The 25,669-nt window shown below is 35.1% G+C and overlaps 1 protein-coding gene and 1 long non-coding RNA gene across 5 annotated transcripts in view; one reads left to right on the forward strand and one right to left on the reverse strand.

Annotated features, from left to right (window-relative positions):
- LOC134478304 (uncharacterized) overlaps positions 1-7,281 on the forward strand; it is a 62,882-nt gene extending 55,601 nt beyond the window's left edge. The window contains exons 3-4 of the long non-coding RNA XR_010050858.1: positions 6,681-6,813; positions 7,191-7,281. This is a non-coding gene — a long non-coding RNA (uncharacterized LOC134478304). The remainder of the gene's footprint in view (positions 1-6,680; positions 6,814-7,190) is intronic.
- Positions 1-25,669, reverse strand: part of Mettl8 (methyltransferase 8, tRNA N3-cytidine) — a 142,561-nt gene that overhangs the window by 83,300 nt on the left and 33,592 nt on the right. For all 4 annotated transcript variants that reach the window (XM_063259271.1, XM_063259269.1, XM_013142629.3 and 1 more), the window contains one exon: positions 6,299-6,390. In XM_063259271.1, the coding sequence (XP_063115341.1) occupies positions 6,299-6,390 (92 nt within the window). The remainder of the gene's footprint in view (positions 1-6,298; positions 6,391-25,669) is intronic.

Below are 25,669 nucleotides of genomic sequence, written 5' to 3' on the forward strand. Positions count from 1 at the left end.
GGCAGGTGCTTATGCCACTGAGCTAAATCCCCAGACCTACAGTCTGTTTAAGATCTAAAAATTCTGTGCATTTTTTGTTTTACATTCCATGAATCTATAAAGAATAAACAGTATCAGTTTTGCAAACTATACAATCTTGGGTCATATTTCTGCTTTAAACATGAGCCTGTACTACTGTTCTAATTTTCATAATTTAAAAAGAAAACTAATCATAGTCATTTAACTGCAATCTGGTTCAGATAACAAGTATTTCAAGTATCTAAATTCAACTCTAGCCTTTGCAATCTTTAACAAGGACTTGATTACATTTAGATAACAACAGTTAAGGTACACTAATGTATCTATGCTTTCAAGCTATTTTCTCAATTTTTTTTTTTTATTTTTGTACTGGGGATTGAACTCATGACCTTTGCACTTGCTAGGTAGGCATTTATGCCACTAAGCTAAATCCCCAGCTGCTATTTTCATGTAATTCTCGTTCAAAAACTAAGAGAAAAGAAACCAAACAATTACATAAGTCATGCCAATAACAGCATTAAAAATAACAACAATAATATATTGGATATTTATTATGTGTTAAGAATAACATTAAAAATAACAATAGTACTATTAGGTATTATGTTAAATGCTTGATTTAAATTTTTCCCCATTTAATGCTACTAATATTGCTTAGAAAACGCTACTTCAATTTATAAAGAAATTCAAGGTGAGAAGGGTTAAAGATTCCCCTACAGTAATCTAATTAAAAGAACAGAATCAGAACCCAGACCAAGTCTGTCACACCTAAAGCCTGTGCTCTCAACCATTACATGACTCCATCTTCTTGCACAAAGTTGATATGAACCCCTACTACAATCTCTCTGAAAATAATTTATTTTTCTGATTCTTACTTTCCTCTCAGTTATGAAGCATCAAGTTGAAATTGAAACCTCAATGTGGCATAATCAGTATAAGTAAACTGTAAAAACAATGTTGATTGGAGTTAACCTTCATTAGAATAGTTTGGAAACAAAGAATTAGTTAAATCCTGTTTTTTGCATTATATAAAACATAAACCATGCAAGCTTATGTGATGAAATTATGATGAGTGATAGAAGCATAAAATGCTCTATGAGAACATACGAGCTCGTGGGTCAGAACTGAAACAAGAGAAGCAGTTGCACCAATGTGCTAGAAGGTGGGGCCTTTTAAAGCTGTGGTTTCACCGGATCTCCAACCAAGGATTGTCATTCCCGGTACTGTGTGACTGCTTCTGAGACCCCTCAGAAGCTTAATCAAACTCGTAATGATGAACATGAAACAACAAACACCTTTGGCATATGATTTAATATCTTAAACTGCAAGAATATCTGTGTTAATAAGGGATTTCAGGAATTACTCTCTGATTTGAAGTGAAAAAAACCATCTTGACCTGTTGTTAACTCACAACAAGTTCAGGTCAGTAAAGAAGTATGTATAGCATGGAGAAATCTGTAATGTCTTGATCTTGTCTAACTGACTGCCTAACAGGTATATGAATCATTATTTTACCTTAAAGGAACATTTTTTTTCTTTCCAAAGTTGCCAATTCAGAAAGAACTGCTCTATGCCAAAGGCAGTAAAAGGGATGTAGTGATCTGTTTAACCATAGGCAAAAAGCAACTTCTCAATTATTCACTTATTAAATTCAATAATGCAGAGGGGAAGGAGCAAGACATACTGACTTTCTTAAATATTCAGCATTTACTCTGAATCACCCTGAGTATCATAACTAAAAAAGTGAATTAAACCATTTATGTATCTGGCATATATATGATTAATATGGATTACAAAAATTTATTCTAAGTTGCCATGTAACCAAAAGCAATTTGAAGTTATTTTTGCACATCAATTATGCAAATACCTGAGCTTTCTAAATTGGAAATTTTCACATGTCACTGATGAAGTTCACTCTCTAATAAAAGAAAACTCTTAAAATTACAACATAAAAGTATATTGTTGAAGCCACTGAATGAAATTTTTAACAGCCGAAGCTATCCTATAAATAAGTACCCTGTATTCATCAGCACAAAATCTTAATCTATTTTTTTCCACTCAGAACAGTAATAAGATATTCATTCATAAGGTGAAGTACAGTGAGACCTATTATTTTGGTTGACATAGATAATTTACTCTAGGTAGGCAGTTATTTACAAGAATATTTTAAAATGGAAATAGCAGCTGCTTTTGTTATTAAGTTTTAAAAACCCATTACATTTGCTACACAATTGACTGAGATATAACACACTAGAGATCTTTTTAGGAAATTATAAAATACAATCATGTTAACTCAAACACTGCCAAATGTATCTTTCTCATTTCTGAGTTAACCTGCTTTTAAAAGAAATATGAGCTATAATAAAATTGAAAAGTAATTACAAAAAGGAAATGTGGAATTAAAAATCATTAATGTGGGCAATCTAATTGAAAGAAACACTGCCGACAAGAGCTTGTATACCACATATTTTAATCACAGAAATGAGATGTCAGCCATGATGCACCAAAGGATGATTATCTGTGATATGTAGGTTCTCACTTTCAGATGCTGAGGGTATTTCCTGATTTGGTTCTCATCAATAGCTAAGACAACAGGTAAACAAAGGGAGAACAGTGACAGGATAGTGAACTATGCAGAGACCAAAAGCAGTGTACCAGAGAGGGCCAGCACAAGAGAACAACTAGTGTTTCCTCTCAGTGACGTTAATAGCCATAAGGCCAATAAACAGGGCTCCTGCTAAATAATGATCTGCATATGGAATACTCTGTGATGAGAGAAAAGTGGTTCTTTCAAAGACTTAGGACTCTCCTAGATAAGAGACTGTGTTTAACAGAGGTGCTGGCAGAAGAGCCAGGTCAAGACCTCCTTTGGGTTTTCACAAGGTGTAGAACCAGAGTTTTGAAGTGACCTATTCACCTTGCTCCATATTCATCAGAAGCCTCATTCCTGGCTTCTGCAGACTGGTAAGTCTATAATCTCTTGTAAAAACTGTACCAAGTGGCTCTCATTGTCGTGTCCTGCCCCTCAACACAATTCCTCAGAACATAAGTTTTCTTCCATTGCCATGCTGCTGGCAACCGTGTTTTAATTTAAGTGTGACAAGGTGGTCACTTCATAATGTATCCTCTCTCCTTGCAGGGGCCCTCTGACACACATGAAGTTCACTGTACTGAGCAGTGTTACAGGGATACAGAGGGGCCCCAGCAGAAACCTCTGCCTCTTTGAGTCATTTTGAAATCGAATCTTTTGTTCTGTGTCTTTACAGCAGCCAGAAATAATACTCAGAAAAAGACTAGACTTACTAGTAAGCAAATCAAATGCCTCAAAGTGGTACCATCAGCCCTCTCCTCCCTGCCTTTCCTGCTTCCACAGAGAGGCCAGTCACCACCTTTCTATTTTGGTCACACTATGGTTCTGCGGGAACTGTCATTCTCCTTTTCTGTGGTTTCCGAGGCCCTAAAATAACCTCATTAGCTTCACTCAAGTTCATTGTTAACATAAATAGGACAAAATAGGCAGTCATGTACAGAGCACTTTAAAAGAACATTATCAGTTCTGCTCATCTACAAGCATTTATTCTCTAAACACAAACATTCAAAAAAGGGTGAGAAAAATCCTTGGTTTTTCATATTATCAGAAATATACTATGGATAATTTTAACTTCCTGGAAATAAATTAAAATGGCTAATAACGTTTAATTCAGGTTAGGCTTTACTTTCTTTGTCACATTCAGGTGGCCACTAGCAGAACTTGAGTAATGTGGAAAATATGTCTGTGCAGTTGCTGGCAAAGAAGCAAAGTTATACTTCCTCAGAAATAATGTGACAGAGTTCTTGCAAAGGAATGTAATGTTGGCTGATTTGTAGGCAGTACCACCACTGGTATGCACCCTCAAATCCAACCCCAACAGTCTGGCCTTTTCCACTCTGGGACTGCATGGCTGGAGCCTGTAAAAATAGAATTTCCCACTGTAGATCTGGTGCTCTTCTCTCCTGTCCATCCCCCAGGACACATTAATGCTTAGGTTGTGGAAGGAGAACTACTCTAAGGAACAGCAAAAGATGTCACATGATAAGAGGTTATCGAAGTACCAGAGCGTGGGTGAGCATTGCTCCCTTCACCTGGTAAAGGCCACTGGTGATGGCTGTCTTACTACTTCAGTCTTCCCTAATGTCTCTGCTGCACACTTCAGTCTCTATTGTAGGACAGTGTCATCACAACAATGAACTTCTAGTGGATTAGTCATTTGCACTATGCTTCACTTACATAGAGGACAAATGCAAACATTTTTCCCTGGGAAGTGTCAGGATACCTCATCAATCTAGGAATAAACAAATACCAGTAAGTATTTTAGTTTTGTAGAACCACAGTCTGTTGCAACAGCTCGATTCCATGGCTTTGTCTGTGTTCCAATTAAACTTTATTTATAAAAACAGGCAGCAGGCTAGATTTGGCACAAGGCCTGTAGTTTACTGACTTCTGCTTTACTCACTGGTTACAGTGACATTGCTATAAGGAAAACAAAAAAAGAATAATGAACAGCACAAAGGTATTTTGACAAATTAATCCATGGCATTAAAAGCTGGACTAGAAGTTGAATTTTATAAGCTGTGAGGGGTCTGTGAAATATTGTAATTTGGAACAAGCATACGGAAGCTGCTAGGTTTTTGGTAATATTCTGTTTCTCCACGTGGGTGCTATTCACACAGATATATTCACTTTGTGAGAATTCACTGAATTTTTGTCGAGAATTCATTTTTGAACTGTATAAATTTCTCTCTCTGGTCCTTCAATAATTTGATTTTAAAAAAGAAAAAGAACCAATATGTTCTGAGCAAGAAGTTGCTTTAAGAAAAATACGGTTGGCCACAGATTTAGATTCAGTGGCTTAAGTGCTTGCCTGGTAACCATAAGGTCATAGATTCGATCCATGGCACCCCACCCCCGCCACCAAAAGAAAAAACAAAGGTGGTAAATCTCATATAGGCTTAGGAGCTGGCACAGTGCCTTTAGGTTCTTAGTCATGTACAAGGAAGCACATAGGGTGCTTTCTTTCTTTCTTTTGGGAGATGTATGTATGCTTTTTTTATATTGTAGCTAAAACACATAGTATAAAATTAAACATTTTAAGCATTTTTAAGCATATAGTCCAGTAGAAATTATTTACATTGTTGTAAAACAGGTCTAAAATGTTTCTACCTTGCAAAACTATTACTCTAAACCCATTAAATAACTCCCTTTCCCCCTACCCCTTAGGCTGTGGCAACCACTGTTCTGCGTTTCTATGAGTTTCACTATGTTAGCTATCACAGAAGTGCTGACATACGGTAGTACTATATGTGTGTGTGTGATTGTCTTATTTCACTTATGATGTCCTCATCCATGTTCTAATATGTAATGGAATTTTTTTCCTTTTTAGGTGGAATAATATTCCATTTTGTGTATATATCACATTTTATTTATCCATTTAGTGATAGACATTTGGATTGCTTCTTTTGCTTATCATGAATAGTGCTGTTATGAACATGGAAATACAATTATATCTTTGCAATCTTGCTGTCAACTTTTTGGATATAACCCAGAAGTATAAAGTTCGATCATATGGAAGTTCTAATTTTAAATTTTTGAGGAATCCCTGTATTGTTTTCCACAGTGGCCATACCATTTTACAGTCTTACCAAGACTGTACAAGGGCTTACTCCTATGTCTCTATATCCTGTCAACATTTCCATTTTCTGGTTTTTTGACAGTAGCACAGGCCAATTTTTTCAAAGTAATTTGGCAAGGTCTTACCTAAATCAAAGTATAAGTAAAAGGTCTCTAAGGAAAGTACTTTCAATCCTTATTAAAACTTTATCCTAAAAACCCAGCAACATATTACATGATGTTATCTTTTTTATTCAAAGTTTATGAATTTGCTCAAAGTTTCTAGCAAGTGAAATATACAATAGCATACTAAAAGCAGTATAGCAAGAGGAAAATTTTAAAGCTACATTTTCATATCTTGCTCAAAATGCCACCCATATGTGAAACTCCCAGAAAAAGCATTATGACTACCAAAAGACCAATTATAGGGTGAATACATAATTTATTTCATTAATTTTGGTCCCACTATACCAGAAGAACTGGGAATTCTACCAAAGGGAATGAGTGGATTGATTGGTTTAGATGAAAGCTAAGAACTCTCAAAAGCAATGATACAGGAGAAGCAATGATGATGAAGGTGTGAAGGGAAGACCAAATAGAGAAGCTGGGCTCCAGGAGCCACAGATCACTGGTTACCTTGCTCTTCCTGAATGACTCGCACAGCTGAGTTTTCCTCTACTTTTTTTCTGGCAGCTGCTGTTTCTTCTTTAGACCACTGCAAGTGATCCCTGTTTTTTATATACAAACAAACAAACGAACATTGTAAATCATGCCTTATAATTGAAGAAGGGAACAAAAACAAAAAAATAATGGCCAGGCACTAGATTTTATCCTAGATTAGTCAAATGCAACTGACTTGATTCTTTTTTTTTTGGTACCAGGGATTGAACTCATGACCTCAAGTTTGCCAGGCAGGCGCTTATATCACTGAGCTAAATCTCCAGTCTCTGTCAAATGCAACTGATACAAAATAACAAGATGTTAAGTGACTAGTTCTGTGTCTTATGTCTTCCTGCAGGTATTGGTACAACCCTCCATCTCCTACAGCTCTTCTGTTTAACTCTGGTTGTGCTGCAAGTCCCAGCTACCTTTGGGAACGGCTGCTGAAATAATATCCCCAGAATACTCTAATCTCTGATTCTCTGGATATGGTATGGTTTGTTGTTTTTACTCTACTTTAAATTTACTTACCCTTTAGTTCATTTATGAATAGGACATTCTTTAACACTATTTTAATACTCTTTTTATAAAACTTTATTTGAATATTCTGCTGTCAGAAACATGCAAGTTTTCAAATATTAGGTACTTACACCTCAATTTTAATTCTTAAAGTAACTTTAGATTTATTTTTATTACCTACTTTAATTTCTGAAAAGAGGTTTGCTTACATGTAAATGATAGAGTACATGATATAACATATAAAAAGATGACTTTTCTACAATGTGGCACTTTCTATGAGTATTTTTAGTTTTAGAATTTATCTTCTCTATTTGAGCATAAACTGCTGCAACAATGTCTTGTTGTCTAGCATTTGCAGGTCCCTGGATTCAGTTCCTTGGCTGAAAAAAATTCTTCTTACGATAGAGGCAATACTTATATACAAAAAAGGTGATTTTTCTTTTTAATTTTGCTTTTACATTTTCTTTCCTGTACTAGGTTAGACTATATATGAGTAAAGCAATATTCTGAATTTTCTGAATTTCCATTTTTTGAAACAAACAAAAAAAGAAACAAATCCCAAACACTCTACATTCAAGTTCCAGAAAGTCTATTGGTAATTATAAGAAACATCTTAACACTATTATTGTATGATATTTATAGTTATCTGACAGAGAATAGATTAGTTATAAAATTCTTGGATTTTTTTATGTCAGTCATGGCGACTGAACATTAACTGAGCAGTTAGCATGATAATTACTACCATTTATTATTTATAACATGTCAAACATTGTACTAAGCACGTTGCATATATATTTGTTTTATTTAATCCTTTCAAAAATCTTGTGCAGGGGTTATAATCATGCTTATTTTATATACAAGGAAACAAGTTTAGTAGCTCAGTCAAGATCCTACAGCTGAAAGTGGCAGAAGCAGAATTCAAACTCGGATTTATGTCTCATCAGAGTCTCCTCAGTCATTCATCTATTACTGCCTACCAATGCAGCAGGGGATACTGTAGATTTAAGACTTACTTTTTGTCCATCAAAGGCATATATTCTTCTAATGCAGACAGATAAACAGAAAGTAAATGATAAAACAATGGAGCATGCAATGTTAGGACCCACTACCTGGGGCAAAAAAGAAAGGGGAAGATGAGTTTAGCTAAGGTTGGGGAAAGGTGGTGGGGCAATGACAGCTGTCATTGAGAAACTGGCAACTGGGCCTGGGGATTTAGCTCAGCGGCATAAGCGCCTGCCTTGCAAGTGTGTGGCTGTGAGTTCAATCCCCGGTACTGATAAAAAAGAAAAAGACAAAAAAACAAAAACAAAAACAAAAAAACCTCTGGCAATTAAGACAGCATATACAGGAAACAATGAAAAAAAATCTATTTTAAAATTGACTATTTTGGGGAACTGCAGATGAAGTTGAGATGTAGGTAATAGATTTCAGAGTATTTTAAACAGTTTAAAAGACACGACTAAGCAAGGAGAGACCAGAGGGAAAGGATTAGACTGCTCTGTAGTCTAGGGGTAAAGACTCAGTCACAGCATCAAGGTGGTGATAATAGAAAACAGAAAGAAACAGTTGAGGAAGTCACTGAAAAAACTGTAGTGTTGACTGGGAAATAACTAGATATTGGAAAAGAAAGTGAGAACTGAAAATGATTCCAAGGTCTTATCATTGAGTATCAAGGAAAGTGGGGGTAACAAAGGCAAAGTAAAGAAGCCTCTTCAGGTGGAATGATGAGAACTTCATTCTATTTTAAGTTATGTTTATGCAATCAAATATAAGAGGGTATATTCCAGTGACCCAGCTATAAATACACTACTGAAACATGAGAAACTTTTCTCTTTAAAAGGATCAAGACCGATATACTAAATCTCTAGGAAAAGCAAATGGAGAATGTAAAAGGCAGAGTTCCACAGATAAAAATTAAACCAGTAGCAACTTTTAAAAACCACTCACTTACAGCCCAAATGAACAGCTTTGTCACTTGCTTAGTGAACTAAATTAGAGCAAAGTTTTGTTTTGACTTATTTGTGTACACATGATAGAAAATCAAGTTTGTGGAGCAATGAGCGTATATGTGGCCTTCAGCTTCAAACAGTTTTTTTTAAATTGTTACTTTAACTTACCTCTTCATAAGGATTTAACAGATTTGGCTATTTCTTAAAATGCTCTAACTTCCTTAAACTATTTATTACTTCATTTTCTTAACTGAGAAGTGCAGGCAACATTATACTCTAAGCTCCTGCAGAACAGATTTTCCCACTCTGCAGTTACAGAATCCCCACAGAAACCTATAAAATGTTCCCACTGTATTTATGGGAACTTCCTCCAGACCCGCTGTTGTATGGCAGTTCTTTACATTAGAAAAGTCTGATTCTTATACCAAAACCCAATGGCCAGCAATAAGAATTATTCAAGTTTTTATAAGTAATAAGTACAATAATAGAATTTAAGCACAGAGGCAACAAACTAATAAGCAAACTGAAAATAATCAAGCATTTAACAAAATAAAACCCAAAGGAAAAAATGATTCATACTGTTTGGCCTATGAATTGTAATTCTTGGAATCTACTGAAAAAAAGTAACTCAATGGAATAAAGTGCTGTACAGAAAAATATTGGTATAATGATATTCACTAGGACACTAAATATAATGACAAAAAGTTGGAAATAAACTCAGTTATAGGGTAATGAAAACATTATGGTAACTCAAAGGAATACTATGCAGACATTTAAAGTAGTCAGTATGACCACTATGCAATAATGTGAAAAAGTGTTTATAAAATAATCTGAGGTTATACACATATAGCCACTTCTTACAAGGAATGTACAGTATATACTACACACATGTACTAATAAACTAAAATAAGAAGTAACAAGATTTAAAAAGCAGATAGCAAAACTGTATATATTATAGTTGTTTAATATTATATACACTGAATAAAGACTAAATGGTGAAATGATTAAAATAGTGAGATTAAGCGAGAACTGCCTTCAAATTTCCTTAATTCTATAATGCTGCTTCAACTATAATTTTTTAAAAAAATATTTATATAAAAAGTATACCTTAAAACATATAAAAGGGTTTATTAAAAGAAAGAAGGAGATTAAGATAAAAGAGGACATAACAACATAATAACACAGGGCAGAATAGAACAATTTAAGCAACATAGTGTTTTACCACAAGATAACCTGATATAACAGTAGCTACCATAGTGTCCCTTTCCTTGAAATATTTGAGTATAACTTTGTATATTATAGCATCAAACACAATATGACAGTATAAAACCATTCAAGAGAATGAAAGTATTACAGCGTATTTAGAACCAACTAACAGAAAATAAACAATGGTTTCTATATTATCTCCTTGTGTACAAAACATTTTGTTAATACTATCACATATAATAAAATCCAATAAGATACAACATGATAAACCGATGGAGACAGAAGAACAAAAGCTTCATGGGACTTAAAAACAAGATGGTATTAAATCAGCAGTAGCTATTATATTGTCTTGTTTTCTTCAAAGTAACTGTTCATACCATCACAGACAATAAAATCAAACAACCCAGAATAAAAACATTCCAATTAATGAATGAAAACATTATAAGGCTTCAAAGCAATATAATGGGGAATCATGTTTACCACATACTTTTATGTATTCTTACTATTTCTTACACTAGGGAAACTATTCGGTATTTATACATGTAAGTTTAATTTATTTCGCTTATGAGGATGGCCTCAAGCTGCGCCCACTTATTTATAAATATCTCAGTGTGATCCTTCTTTATAGCTCAGTAGTACTCCATTGTATAAAAACACCACAAATTTTTTATCCATTTCTCAGTTGATGGACACTTAGGTTGTTTCCAAGATCTGGCTATTATAAATTGTGCTGCTATAAACATAGGTGCACATATATCACTGTGGTATGACGTTTTCAGTTTTTCTGGGAATATGCCTACAAATGGAATAGCTGGAACAAATGGGACTTCCAATCCCAGCTTTTTGAGACATTTCCAGACTGACCACAATGGTTGTACTAGTCTACACTCCCACCAATAGTGCAGGAGAGTTCCTTTTTCCCCACAGCCTCTCCAGCATTTGTTGTTGGTAGTTTTCTTGATCTTGGCCATTCTTTCAAGAGTGAGATGGAATCTCAGTGTGGTTTTAATTTGCATTTCTCTAATGAGTAATGATGATGAACATTTTTTCATGTATTTATTTGCCATTTGTATTTCTTCATCTGAGAATTGTTGTATTCATCTCAGATCCCCATTTTTGGATTGAATTTTTGAATTTTGGGGGTCTGATTTTTTTTAATTCTTTATATGTTTTAGATAGAAGTCCTTGAGGGACAGTTCACTAAGAATTTTTCCCAGCTTTGGGGGCTGGGGATTTAGCTCAGCGGCATAAGCGCCTGCCTTGCAAGCAGGCAGTCGTGAGTTCGATCCCTGGTACGGATAAAAATGAAAAAGACAAAAAAAAAAAAATATTAAGGTGGTTGAGTTGGTTGAGTGTGTTTGTAGTTGTGGTTGTATCTTCTAATCTATTCCATTGATCTTCGGCTCTGTTTTGATTCCAGTACCATGTTGATTTTACTACAGTTGCTTTGTAGTATAACTTCAAGTCAGGGATTGTGATGCTTCCTGCCTTGCCTTTGCTGCTTAGAACTATCTTTGCTATTCTAGGTCTCTTCTGGTTTGAGATGAATTTGAGGCGTGATTTCTCTAGATCCATGAAGTATGTCGATGATATTTTTATTGGGATTGCATTGAGTCTGTATAGCAGTTTTGGGAGAACAGCCATTTTCACCATATTTAAGTGTTCATTATTTTTAAGAGAATAAAACCAAACTAAAACAGAACAAAGCCAATTAAAAACAAAACAGTAAACAGCACAGAGGACTTCAAAACAAGATAACAGGAAACCAACAATGGCTACCATAATATATCTTGTAACCTTTGAAATAGGTGTCTGTGTAATCAGATATAATAGAATCAAACCAAATAAAAACCAATGAAAACAATACAGGACTTTAAAACAAAATAATAGGGAATTACCAGGGGCTACCACCTTCCCCTTTTAGATGTTTCCTACCTTTTCACTTTCACAATATCTATTGTACATTTTGTATCCCACTAACTCTTTCAGTTTTTGATACTAGGGAGACATGATGTTCACCTATGTGAGTCTGAACCATTTCATCCAAGAGCATGATCTCAAGTTGCATCCATTTACCTACAAAAGCCTCATGATTATCCTTCTTTATAGGTGAGTAGCTTTAAACTGTGTACAAATGCCATGTCTTTCTTATCCAGTCTGTAGTTGATGGGAAAGCTATCCCTGCTTTTTCTGGTTCCCTGTCATGGAGCATTGTTTTCTCTCCCTTGACTTTCAGTCTATGAATTTCCTTTCCTAATGTGTTTCTTGTATATCACATATTAATGGATCTAGTTTCTTGATCCATTCTGCCTGTTTCTTTTTATTGGTGAACTGAGACTATCTACATTAATGGTTATGGCTAACATGCACTGGTTCGTCTTTGCCATGCTTTTTTCCTGCCATTGGCTCCCATTTGCTCTCCCCTCCATTCAGCATAAAACTATACACTATATTTCAATAATTCTTCATTCTATAAATCATATTATTACATATTTATATATCACATACACATTTTTATGTAGTTATAAAATGTTCATCATAATTACAATTTAAACCTGCTATACATGATTTGGTTCTGGCCACAACAGACTAGCTTCCTACTATATAAAATTGTAAATATAAGATATAAAAGCAACCACTTTCAAGCATTAGATGACACTTCTGACAGTGGATGTTATATGTTCCTTAAGAGAAGAGAAACATAAAATATGAGTCCCCACAGTCACCAGATCATTCTATCTGGTGACACTTTTCTAGATGACAGTACAGAGAGATGGAGCCCAAGCAGAGAGCGATTACCCACTGAATGGCTGTTTCAGGAATGGGATGGCAGAGATCAAGTTCCAATTGTGGGGTGCTGAGGTTTGTGCAGCAGAACTTGGCTGGACAGAGGGTAGGATCCCTCAGGGCTGCAGGAGAACTCCCCTGCTGCTGTACCAGAGTGTTGGGCACTTACCCACAGGGTGAGACTCCAGAGAACTCAGTGGAGAGGTTCTGGGGATGTGAGTGAAGGAAAATTGACTAGACAGATAGCAAGTTCTTGGAGACACTAGAGTTCCAGCGACACCAGAGAGGAGAGGCCTTTCTGAATGCCACAAGTATTCAGTTAAAATCCCAGAAATACTATGCCACAGAAAAAGAACTGCACTAGATTCAGGACAATATTTAAAAAGTCCACCTCATAAAACCTAGAGTTAATACTGACTCAAGCAAGATGTGGCAGTAAATGAACCACTTGTCAGAAAAATACTCAACATCTCTTTTTTCTTTTTTAATATCTTTAAAGTAAAATAATCCAAGCTCTACACACAATATAATTCATAATATCCACTGTACTGTAAAATGTTACTAGGCATGTGAATCAAGAGAAAAGGAGTAAATAAATAAAGACTTTAGGAAAACCAAATACTGGAATTAGTATACAAAGACGTTAAAACAGCTTTAAGAGGATCAGAAATTGAGACCATAATTCAAAACAGTAAGCCAGGCATGGTGGTACATGTCTGCAATCTAATTCCAGCACTCAGAGGCTGAGATAAGAGAATTGCCACGAGTTCGAAGCCAAAGCAGACTATATACTGAGTTCAAGGAAAGCCTGAAGTGAGATCCTGTCTCAAAAACAACCAAACAGTAGACTGGTGCAACCACTGTGGAGGTCAGTCCGGAGATTCCTCAAAAATTAGGATTGGAGGTCCCATTCGACCCAGTTATTCCACTCCTAGGCATATTCCCAGAAGAACTGAAAACATCATACCACTGTGATATATGTGCACCCATGTTTATAGCAGCATAATTTGTAATAGCCAGATCTTGGAAACAACCTAAGTGTTCATCAACTGAGGAATGGATAAAAAAGTTGTGGTATTTTTAAACAATGGAGTACTACTGAGCTATAAAGAAGGATCACACTGAGATATTTACTAATAAATGGGTGCAACTTGAGACCATACTCATAGGCGAAATAAATCAAACTCACATATACAAATACCATATAGTCTCCCTAGTATAAGAAATAGTAAGAGTACATAAGAGTTTATGGTAATCATGATTCCCCATTACATTGCTTGTAGCCTTATAATGATTGCATTCATTAGTTGTAATGGGTTTGTCCTGGTTTTTTTATTTTATTATCTGTGATGATATGAACAGCTAATTTGAGGGAAACAAGTCATTATAATAGCCAGTACTGATATAATATCATCTTACTCTGAAGTCCTACCATGCTCTTGCTCTTGTTTCCATTGGCTCTATCATGTTGTACCTTATTGGATTGTATTATGTGTGAAAGTATAAACAAGTTTTCTATGGAAAATGAGATAATACAGTAGCCATTGTTTGTTTTCTGTTATTTGGTTCTGAATGCCCTATAATACTCTCATTCTCTTGAATGTTTTTATACTATTATGCTGTTTGATACTATTGTATATGAAGTTATACTCAACTATTAGAAAAGACATTGTGGTAGTTACTGTTAATTACAGGTTGTCTTCTGGTGAAATACTGTGTTGCTTACATTGTTCTGTTCTGATCTGCTTTGTTATGTCCTGTTTTGTCTTAATCTCTTTAAAATTAAACAAACAAACAAACAAACAACAAAATGATAATTAAAAACAGAAAAAGGGCTGAGGATATAGCTCAGTATGAAGGCCCTAGGTTCAGTTGCCACTAGTGAAAAAAAAAATTATGTCCAATGATTTAAAGGAAAAGAGAGACAGAATAGATATATGGAAGAAATCTCAGCAAAGAAATGGAAGCTATTTTTTAAAAAAAGAAAAATAACAAGGAAATCCTTCAATGAGGCCAAGACAGTATATCTACAAAAAAAAAAAAAAAAGAAAGAAAAAATTCATTGGGCAGACTTAATAGCTGAAGACTACCTGAAGAAAAAATGTCAGTAAACTTAAAGACAACTGTAGAAGTTATTCAAATTGAAGCACAGAGAGAAAAAAACTAGACAGTGCAGGTAGGTGGTAGAGCCTTAGGGAAGGGCCTAGTGGGAGGTCCTTAGGTCCCTTGGTTACTACCCTCACATGACTGAAGACAGTTCTCAGGGTTGGTTCTTACAAGACTGAGTTCCACGACTGGGCCTGACTTAGGCCACATCTAGCCCTCTGATACCTCTCTCTCCGCACACTCTTGTCATCTGCTATGAGCCTTCAAACTGTGAGCTAAATAAACGTCTTTTTTTTTGTAGTTATCCAGCCCCAGAATTACTGTATTTCATTACAGTGATAAAATATGACTACTACAAATACCAATTTGTTTAGGAAACACAAAATTGAAGTTCCAGGAAAGGAACAGAGGGAAAGAGGGACAGAAAAAGAGAAGGAGGAGGGGAGGGAGGAAAGAGGGAAGGGGAAAATAAGAGTAAGAATGAATAAGAAAAATCCCTGAACACCGACTAAACTTTTTCCAAGTTTGATCTTTAAAAAAGAGGATGCAACCAATAGATTCAGGAAGCACGTCAAACTCCAGCCAATATAAACATAGAGAAAACCACTAAAAAAAATAAAAATAAAAATTAGACATAGATAGGTATAAAAATTATTCAAACTGAAGAACAGAGAGAAAATATTATTTAAAAAGTATGAGCCTCAGAAACCTGTGGGATAATAGTGCACATATTATCTTTAAAGATGCCGTATATCTGGGGGTAGGGGTTTGTGATCAGAGGTACAGTAAAAAGATTTCTCAAAGTTGCAAAGCACACTGTCAGGTAAACAAAATTTGTTACTAGTAGAACCTGAATTATAAGAAATGTTAAAAATCTTTAGGCTAAAAAAAGATGATACCCATCAGGACCAAATCTGTAGTATGAAATAAAAACACAAGAAGTGACAGATATGTGGCTAACTATAAGATTACCTTTTTTAAACTTAATTTCTTTAGAAAATCCAAATTATTAACTACATTTAGCATAAATAATAATCATAGTATATAAATATGAAGTTGCCCAAACGTTAGAGGAATAAAGAAAATCCTGTTCTTAAATTCCCTACATTTTATGTTACATGATATAATATTAACTCTAATTTTAATTCCATCCTTTTAGGTGGTCCCTGAGTCAAAGCTATTTTCATAACAATGTTTTATTTTGCCTCTTTCACTGGGCTGACATTTGTACTGATGATATGAAGAAAATGATGGATAAAAATGCACTCCTTTAGCATGGAATAAGGCCATGATACCAAAATGTATTAGCAGTTACTGTACTTTACTGTAATCTGTGAGTGAAAAGAATATATTTTTGTTCTGATAATAAACAGATTTTTAAAAATTTTACTGATTAATAAAACAATAAAAGTTAATTTTATGAGAGACTGACTTTTGGCTGCAGGTTTAGTGGAATACATTTGCCTACCATGTATAGTTTAGTGGAATAGCATTTGCCTACTGTTAGGTCTGAGGAGGGGAAGAAGAGGAAGGAGTGGTGGAAGGAGTGGCCGGCGGTGGCTGCAAAGATAAGAAGTATAAAATATAAGTAACCTTTATTTCGAGAATGCGGGGAGAGACCCCCACCCTCGGCCCCCGGGGCGTAGCATCTCCACCCCCGGGCCAGCGATCTCTCTCTGGAACACTCTCACTCTGGAACATGTGGAGTGAGGCACATAAGTAGCCTCCGTCTGGGGTGGAACCTAGGGGGTATTAGGGATGCACAGGTAGCCCATTGGCACAGGTTTGGCGCCAGAGGTAGGTTACTAAGCGCAGGGGTATAGGGTTACAGGTAAATTCCTAGGGGCGGGGGAGGCAGGAGCTCCCTAATTCTTGCTGAGGCTTTTCCTGGCTAAAATGTCCGGTCTGGGCCAGCAACCCTTTCACCTACCATGATCAAGCTCTATGACTGTAAAAACAATTAACTAATTAATTGAAAAAATAAAAATATGAACTCTTGGAGATATATCCTTTTCATATTCTATAAAATGGCTCTGTGCATCCTGATATATAACTAATTGACAAGGAAAAGCACTTGTGTGATACGAATTATGAACTGAACTTTTTTTTTAATAGAAAGATATTTTTAGTTGAAAGAACAACTGTAGATAAAACTATAGTGATTCAGACTTGGGTATTTGGCATGTTTTCTCAAAAGTAAACAAAATGAGCCTATCACTTCAAGAAAATCAAATGGCAATATTTGTTGCCAAAGATAAATGTGGGGGCTTTCAAGCAAAAATTAGAGAATTTTCAAAAACCTCTACTACCATGAATGTGACAGCTTTCTAATACTTACAGATTTTTCTAATGAGACTAAGGGTGATTTTAACAAATGTTATATTAAAATATTACATAACAAAATATGTCAACATTTGGAAGATCTACAATCTTTCTCTAACTACCTATGTGTGATGTTTGAAAAGATACACAGGTAAAGGATACATCCATAGTACAAGGTATACTAATGATTTACAACAGAATATGAAAAGCTTTTTAATATGGGTTCCTAGACCATATTGCAACCAAGAAATTACTACTACTAAGTGTTAGGTCTGAGAAGAAGTGGGGAGAGGATGGGAGGAGGGAGAGGAAGAAGTCCGTGGAAGGAGTGGAGTGGACGGCGTGAAAGTAGTGGGCGGCGGTGGTTTTATTTCGGGAATTCGGGGAGAGACACCCCCCCCCCCCGGCCCCGGGGTGCAGCATCTCACTGCACCCGGGGACGGTGGTCTCTCCGGGAACACGCGGAGAGGAGACTGGCGCACTGGCCGCTGGAATCTGGCGATCTCTCTCGGACACGTGGCGTGGGGGAATATAAATAGCCTAAGCTTAGGGCAGTGCCCTAAGGCCATTAGAGATGTACAGGTATTTCATTGGCACACAGGTTCCTAGGGATGGGGGTATAAGGTTACAGTTAAATCTGTAGGGGGCGGGGGAGGCAGGAGTCTCCTAACTTGGCTGCAGCTTTTTCCTGGTTAAAGTGTCCAGTCTGGGCCAGCAACTCTTTCACTAAGATTTAATGTAATATCAAGGGAAAAAATTCCAGTTATCTGAAAAGGCTTCTCTCCTTTACAAGTACATATCTGGGTAAGGCCAAATTTCTTCACATAATTCAACCTAAACAACATTCTATAAAAATTGAAAGCAGAAGCAAATATGAGAATCCAGCTTTGTTCATTCAGCAAGACATAAAAGAGACCTGCAAACACTCAAAATAATGCCACTCTTTGCTCTGCATTTTTGGGAACGTACAGGTATTTTATTTAAAATGTATTGCTTAAAATGTAATGACATTGTTTTGAAATGAATAACTTTTAATATCTAATATGGAAAATATCAATAGGCAAAATCCATAAAAATAAAAGGTGTTTGGGACCCCCCAATGATTTGAAGTGTAAAGGAGTCCTGAGACCAAAATGTTTCAAACTAATGATCTAGAAAAATTTCTAAAACATACTGCAAAGATGTATAGCTAAAAAGTAAAGAAAATATAATAGTTTAAAAGTGTTCAGTTTATCCAAAAGAATGCAGGTAAAAGGAATAGACAGAAAATGAGAGAGAGGGGGAGAGAGAGAAGAGAAAGAGACAACAAAACTTGGGTGTTTAACTTGAAAACTTCTCCTTTCCTTCCTCCCTCCCACTCTCTCTTCTTCTCTCTTTCTCTCTCTCTCTAATAGATCCCAAAATATATCTTATAGCAGTTTTTTGGTTTTTTTTTTTGTACTGGTAGTCATACAAAATTTAATTTGTCTTTCTTTTATTGTTGAATATTTCCCCTATGGTCACATGTACTTATTCCTAGTTCAATTTTCCATATGTCCATTGTATATTTATCAATATAGCAAAATTTTTCAATGCTTTTTCTACGAACATAGTAAATATTCTATCTATTAATGCATGGCAGTGGAAAAATCATTTAAAATTTCTGTTTTTGTATTGTCAATAAGATTAATATCAAAATAGTATACAAATTAAGTACTCAAATTATTATTATCCTATTTTATCAAATCTAAAATGCTATTATTTTCTGTACCAATAAGAAAGAAAAAAATCTCATTTTGAATTACAATTTTAAGATGCCATCAATTGTAAGAAGTTTCCCAATTCTAGAGTTGTTAATTGGTGAAAAAAATGTGACTGTTAGAAGGGATGAAATATAGCCATTATAGCTAATGACTGAACTAACTTCCATTCAATTTTCTTTTCTCTACTGATGTTAATGTTTATTTCTAACTCCTGGTTGTCTACCCTTTTGTTTTGGACATAATAAATACTCCAGTTGATTATTGTTACTAGTAAGTCAGTTTCTTACTTAGGAATTGATTACAAAAGACAAACACAGAAATAAACAATGCTTTTTTACATTTAGATTCAGTGGAATGGCTGTCACAGCTGCTGCTAGAAACTGATGTTCAGGGCTGGGAATATAGCTCAGCAGCAGAGTGCTAGCCTGGCAAGCACAAGGTCCTGAGTTCAATTCCCAGTACCAAAAAAAGAAAAAGAAACCAATGTCCATTTCTCTCATAAAACATTTATTTGGAACCTATATTATCAGGGGCATAAAAATAAAGAAATTTTGATAGAACTCATTGTTGTGGAGTTCTAGTGCACAGACTTACTAAAAATACACAAATCATTGAGTAGAATGCAGGTGGGAACAGGTGAGTAAGGGCATTTTTAAAAATTAAAATTCAAACAATGCCAATGCATATAAAATATAGTCACCCTATTTCTCATCCTCATTCCTATCCATGAGACAAGCGCTGTTATCAGGATAATGTGGACCTTTACAGAATTCTCTCTGTATAGACAAAGGTATGTATATGTGAGATACATGTGCACAAGACTTTCTTCACAAAATTGAGGCCACCTTGGAGATAACGTCTTTGCAATTTGCTCTTTTTGTTTAATGACCTATCATAGTCATTTCTCTATATCAGTATACAAGTATTTTTACTAATTACATTATTTTCCAATGTAGGATAGTACCATATTTTTAACAGCTTGTAAGGTATAATTAAATTATAGCTAACTGCAGATATTTAAAGTGTAGAATTTGGTAAGTTTTGGTACAGATAGGCACTTGTGAAACTATAATCCACAATCTGGGTAATGACATACTCATCATCTTTTAAATTTCCTTGTGTTCCTTTTCAATTCCTCCCTCCCACTTCTTCCCTGCTCTCATCAGCATTCCTACCCCACCTGCAATCACTGATCTGCAGTACATCTCTCAAAATCAATTTGCATGTTCTAAACCAGTACAAGGAGGCACAGTATGTGCAACAGTCATCCCTTATCCGGGAGTGATATGTCCTAAGGCCCCCAGTAGATGCCTGAAACTGGGTTGTGCCTAATCATATGTGTATCACAGATATATGTCTTATATATACATTATATATATATATATATATATATATATATATATAAAACTGCCTAATCATATATATATATTTTAGATATATATTATATATAAACTAATGTCGTGCTCATATATATATATATATATATATCTTTGTGTCCTTATATACATACCTATGATAAAGTTTAATTTTTAAGTTAGGCATAGTAAGAGATAAACAATAATAGTTAAATAAAGTAGAATAATTATGTTTCGAATATATGAATTATTTATATCATTCAATATTTTTGGAAAGTGCTTGGAAAGTAAGGCACTGGGCTTGATTCCCAACAACACAGAGAGGATCTATATCTTTATATCCTTTCTTTCTCTCTATCCATCGCATGCTCTCTCTCTCCATCTCTCTCTCAACCTAGATGATACACAGACAGATAGATAGATGGAGAGATAGATAATTTTTTTTTTTACCACAGTTGATGGCGAATACCTAAAACTGTGGATAAAGGAAATTGGCCTTTATTTCTAGCTCCTTTCTTTCTGCACAATAATTCTGAAACTATGTCATCAAGTGCACCAATAGTAGGCATAGGTTTAATTTTTTAAGTAACTGCTAACTTGTATGCCAAAGTAGTTATCCATGTTTTTTCTCCATTAGTAGTGTCTGAGAGTCGCTGAGTTTCAGTTTCTCCATATTCTGGACAACACTCAGTATGCTCAGTATTTTGAATTTTAGCTATTCTCATGAGTGTGAATTGGTATTTCAATGTGACATTAATACGCATTTTTCTAATAACTAAAAATGTCAAACATCTTTTCATGTGTTTATTTACCATCTGTGTATCTTTGGTGAAGTATCTGTTAAAATGTTTTGTTCATTTTTATTGTGTTGTTCTCTTACTAAACTTTGAGCTTTTAAAAAATATAATCTGATTATGAATCTTTTATCAGCAAAAAGGACAAACCATGGATATGCATGATAACATGGATAAATCTCAAAATACTTATGCTGAGTCAAAGAGTCCAGATAAAAAAGAACACATACTGTATGATTCCCTTTATATAGTATTTTGGAAAATGTAAACTAATCTACAAGGCATTCTATGTTTTCTCTGCTTTCTTCTTTCTTTTCTCTCTGTATGCACAATTTCCTTGACATTCTACTTTTTCCAGAGACCTTTTTATCTTTCTCTATTTCAAAGTTCCAGTTTAAAGGCTTAGGCATTATATTTTATTTTTCTGTAGCCTGAAGGTGTGGACAGGGATTGTTGAAGGACTTTACTATTTACTAGGTAGTAGATAGCCTTTATTAACATCTAAGCCTGCTTTTCTTTTGTTAAATAATCTACTGAAGTGATTTTCTTTGTAGTTCTTAACTAGGCAGGAATTCTACTGTACCACTGCTGATTCTATTAGGAAGTTGTGAAAGTAGCACATTCAATACTGCAGTCCAACACTGGCCAATCATTAGGATCTTTTTAATTACAGGGAACTCTCTGGTGACATATGTCAGGCAATGCTGACAATCTTGTTAAAAGTGATATGTTCAGTGTATTTAATCTCTCTCTCCTCTCCCTCTTCCTCTCCTTCTCTCTCTCTTTCTAGAGTGGTTCTTTGATGGTTTTGATGATGGTGGTAGAGGCATAACATTCTACCTCAATCTGGATCTGCCTGTTCTGAACAGTCAGTTTCAATGTAATCCTTAGAACCTTCTAGTCTCCACTTGCATTTGTGATGTCAGCATGAATTTTTTTTTTTTAGCAATAAGACCAAGGGGATGATCTGGGAAGCCAGAGCAATGAGACTTCCCCAGAGGTTCACCTCAGGGATTCCACTTTGAGCTCTTTGGGGTTGAACTTGGATGACATGGCAGAGGCAGCTGGTATCAGCTGTAGATGTTATGACAACTGAAGAAAAATCCATCTTCCCCAAGCTGAAAGTCAAAAATCTAAGTCTACCTTTTTTTTCCCCACAGTTAAGCCTGTGCTAGGTTTTGCTTTCTTTGTTAGGATGTGTTCTATTTCTAGGTAAGAAAATTTATTTTCAAAGGTTCATTTTCAACCTTTACCACAGCTGCCAAATGATTATTAGGAAGCCTTCCAACTTGCCAGGAGACCTTTTTGCCTAGCACCTGAGATATATAGGTGGGGTTAGGAAATAGGACAAGCCACATGAATCTAAAATTTCTTTCTGTGGTTACTAGTTTTCCATGTTTATGGATTTGTTTTTGTTGTTATTGGTTGCTAATGGCATAGTTTTGGTTGTTTTTATTTATTCTTATTCATTCTATGTTCTTTACCCAGAAAGCTTCAGCTTATTTGTGTAACAGGTGGAAGCCATGATCATTTTCTCGCCCTCTGGGATATCCAGAGATATCCCAGTGTCGTACATGTATCACGACAAAAAATGCTACAACAGAGGATGCACTTCATGAGCAACAATGATTAGGTATCCCAAATCTAATTAATTCTCCTAAGTCAAATTAATTCTCCTAAATACTTCTTTCTTTATACCACTCATCGAGTTTCAAATATAAAGTGTGGTCTGGTGAACAAAGGGGTAGTAAAAAATACAGTGAAGGTTTACATTTTTAAAAATTTACAGTAAAACACCCATTGACATTAACCCTACTAAAATATTTCCCCTCACTTCAAACACACTTATCCTTTCATTTAGGTAGTACATCTTTAACTACATTTAAGTTGTTGAAATTTGTTTAAAATTCACTGTATGTACTTTGCAGAATATACCTCATGTATTTACTCAGAATACAGATGCTCATAGCACTACTTGTCTAAAATAAATCCTCTTTACTACTTAAGTACTCACCATCCCTCAAAACTCAGGTTAGATTCTACCTGCCTTCCATGCCCATCCCAGGAATCTGTTCCTATTGTGAATTTCTGTTGTATTCACTGTCTTTATCACTTATTATGATCTTGCATACTGCCTATGCTGTTTATTTATTGACAAGTATGTATCACAGTTCTCCATTTAATAAGATAATAAGGCTGATGCCTTTTAGTGAGCACTTATTACTATGAAGATATTTACCTGTTATTATCTCCCAAGAACCCCAGAAGGACTTTGCTCAAGTCCAAGGCTTGACAGGGAAAGACACAGAATCATAATTCAGATTTCTTGGATTTTTCAATCAATGTTTAACCACTATAAAAATTTTCAGTTTAGTTTTAAACTTCCAATTAGGAACTGGATCCTGTATTTCTCTACATTGATTCATTTATTCAAACATGTTTAGTATTGATTACATAAGGAATATATCAGTGAAAGATATAAGCTAAGTTGTCCTCTGTAGAATAAGACTAATAATGAAGGCAAAATAGATATAATTATAGTATACATTAGAAAATGGTATAACAAGATAGCTAATTCTTTTTTTTTTTTTCATTGTACCAGGGATCGAACTCAGGACTGCATGCTTACAAGGCAGGCACTTATGCCACTGAGCTAAATCCCTAGCCCCAAGATAGCTAATTCTTAAACAGTACTATATGTTGTTTATTTACTATGTATAGACACTTTACCTTATGGTCACTTAATGTTCAATTTACCCCATAAGGTAGGAATTACTACTATTATCCTATATTACCAATGAGAAAACTGAGCCATAGACGAATTAAGTAACTTCCCAAACTTGTACTCTCAACATCTACACTCTGATGCCTCTCATAACAAATGTCATGATGGAGGTAGCCAAAGAAAATATTTGCTGATTAACTGTATGAAACATGGGAAGAGGTATAGATGATAAATATGATGATTATAAAAGGAAACAGAATAAAACATCTTGGCACTAGAACCCTATTATGATTCTAGAAAGTCTATTATTTAAATGTCATATAATAAAAGTCATATGGCAACATCTAGGTCTTTGCATATTCAGAATATAGCTTAGCTCAGTATTTTTTTTTAAACTAAAGGTCAAATCCCATTTGTGAGTCATGAAATCAAATTTAGCTAGTCTAAACAACACTGAAAAAGAGAAACAAAAAGGAACAGCAGGATAAAACAAAGGGAAAACACTGGTGCACATCTTACATGGTAAAAACTGTACATGAAAATTTTGCTACTGTTTTATATATGTGTATATATTACTGTTCCAATAAGTAAGCTGTGCTTACTGTCAATTAAATCAGGAACACTGTTCAATGAGGAACGATTTTTCTAAGTAACTGTGTAAGCTGCTCATCACAGACAGACTTTCAGGCCATGTCTCAAAAAGCATTTTGGAGCCAGGTGGCACAGCACATGCCTGTAATCCCAGAATGGGGGAGGCTGAGGCAGGTGAATTGCTGAGTTTGAAGCCAGCATGTGCTACACAGTGAGTGCAAGTCAGCCTGAACTATTTAGGAAGACCTTGTCTCAAAAATTGCGTTTTCTAGTCAGTACTCCCCAACATTGATTAAATGTAGCAAGTATAATTTAAAGACTATAGGCAGAATACAAAATAGCTCAGTTGCTATGGAAAAAAGCTCTACTACTACTACTACTCTAAAACTTAAAACATAGAATTATCACATCACCCCATAATTCTACTCCTAGATACATACCCCCAAGAATTGGAAATAGAGATTCAAAAAGTTCATGTATACCTCTATTCACAGCATTATTCACAGGAGCCAAAAGGGGGAAAAGCCCAAGTGTTGTCAGTAGATGAATGAGTAAACCAATTGTGGTATATATAAATAATGAAATATTACTCAGCTAGATGAGGTACATATTATAATTCTATTTATATGAAATACATATCCAGAATAGTGAAATTCAGAGAGACAGAACACAGATTAGTGGTTGCTAGAGGATGAAGACTTTACTGAAAAGTGGTTTCAATGTTTTTGTTTGTTTGTTTTTTGAGACAGGGTCTGCTATGTAGCTCAAGCTGGTTTTCAGTTCACTGTGTAGCTCAGGCTGACCTTGAACTTTGGGTGATTTTCCTGTCTCAGTCTCCCAGGTGCGTCACTGTGTCTGCCTAGCAGTTTCTCTTTGGAGTAATGGAAATGTTTTGTAAATTAGACAGAGGGGTTGAATGTATAAAATTAAATGTAGCTAATGCCATGGAATTGTTTGCCTTAAAGTGATTATTTTATGTTATACGAATTTCACTTAAGTATTAAAAAATAAAGTGTCTAGATAGATGTAAGTGCTAGTAAACAATGTATGTATCCAGAATCCGAAAGGGAAATCTTTCTCAAAATAGTATTAGAAACTGAATAAAAGAGATTTTAAAAAGTTTAAAGGGGTCCTATGTAAAATAAAACTTTCTAGGGGCTGGGGATTTAGCTCAGTGGCATAAGCACCTGCCTTGCAAGCAGGCAGTCGTGAGTTCGATCCCTGGTACCGATAAAAAAGGAAAAAGACAAA

This window comes from Cavia porcellus, unplaced genomic scaffold (assembly GCF_034190915.1).
Source record: "Cavia porcellus strain 051 isolate PalLab524CR breed Dunkin Hartley unplaced genomic scaffold, mCavPor4.1 scaffold_12, whole genome shotgun sequence".
Classification (NCBI taxonomy): Eukaryota; Metazoa; Chordata; class Mammalia; order Rodentia; family Caviidae; genus Cavia; species Cavia porcellus.